Source organism: Bombus pyrosoma, unplaced genomic scaffold (assembly GCF_014825855.1).
Source record: "Bombus pyrosoma isolate SC7728 unplaced genomic scaffold, ASM1482585v1 HiC_scaffold_2524, whole genome shotgun sequence".
Classification (NCBI taxonomy): domain Eukaryota; kingdom Metazoa; phylum Arthropoda; class Insecta; order Hymenoptera; family Apidae; genus Bombus; species Bombus pyrosoma.
Window position 1 is genome coordinate 1 of NW_025217542.1, and position 1,185 is coordinate 1,185.

General features: G+C 45.9%; 1 protein-coding gene across 1 annotated transcript; it reads left to right on the forward strand.

The window, feature by feature from the left end:
• Nucleotides 1-6: 6 nt before the first annotated feature.
• On the forward strand, nucleotides 7-1,168 carry LOC122577390 (proteoglycan 4-like; the record flags this gene model as incomplete). Its single annotated transcript, XM_043748682.1, has 2 exons — nucleotides 7-799; nucleotides 848-1,168. Coding segments are annotated over exons 1-2 (1,114 nt in total), but the record flags the coding sequence as incomplete, so codon positions are not given.
• Between the last annotated feature and the right edge of the window lie 17 nt (nucleotides 1,169-1,185).

The following is a 1,185-nucleotide window of genomic DNA, read 5'->3' on the forward strand; positions in this document are numbered from 1 at the left end:
CTAACCATGGTCATAGTCGGTACAATCAACGGATGGACAACGATTTCTCTTCTTTATTTAATATCCGGGACCGGCGGCGTGCCGCTAACGTTAACACACGACGAAGCTTCATGGATGGTTTCTTTCACAGTACTTGGTTCAATGATCGGTTCACTTCTAGCTGCACAGTTGACCGTCCGCTGCAGTCGTAGAAATTGTCTCCTTTTATGCAGCACAATGTTCACGGTAGGCTGGTGCATCATCTTCCTCGCAACTTCCGTGCGAAAACTATTCCTTGCTCGAGTGATTCTCGGTATAGGCGTTGGTATTGCCCATACGGTAAATCCCAAGTACGTGTCAGAAATCGCCGACATCAAAATCAGATGCAACCTAGGTTTTCTAACCACAGTGAACGCATCTGCCGGGACACTAGTAACCTATGTTCTAGGAGTCTGGATGACGTACGAATCGCTGCTGCTGCTTCTTGTAATAATATCCTTTATATGCTTCTTGTCGGCCACGTGTTTCTCCGCAACTCGGTATATTTCGGTGACAACAGATCAAGAGATGCAAGCACGGAAGTCGAGACAATTATACAGTATCACCGAAAATCCTCTCGGTGAGGAAATAGAACTACGTGCTCTACACGTACAAACCAGACACGAATTACACTCACAACCCACAAGCGAAATACAGCCACAATCCACAAGCGAAGTATACCCATCATCTACAAGCGAAACACATCCAGAACCTACAAGCGAAATACAGTCAGAATCCACAAGCGAAATACATCCAGCATCCACAATCGAAATACAGCCACCATCCACAAGCGAAGTATACCCATCATTCACAAGCGAAATACAGCCACCATCCACAAGCGAAGTATACCCATCATCCACAAGCGAAACACATCCAGAACCTACAAGCGAAATACAGTCAGAATCCACAAGCGAATTACACCAACCGTCCACAAGCGAAATACAGCCACAATCCACAAGCGAAGTACACACACAATCCACAAGAGAATTACAACAGCCATCCACAAGCGAAATACACCCAGAACACACAAAAGAAATACACCCAGGACCCACAAGCGAATTACACCAACCATCCACAAGCGAAATACAGCCACAATCCACGCGCGAAATACACACAGAACCCACAAGCGAAATACACCCAGAACCCACAAGTAAAATACACCCAGAA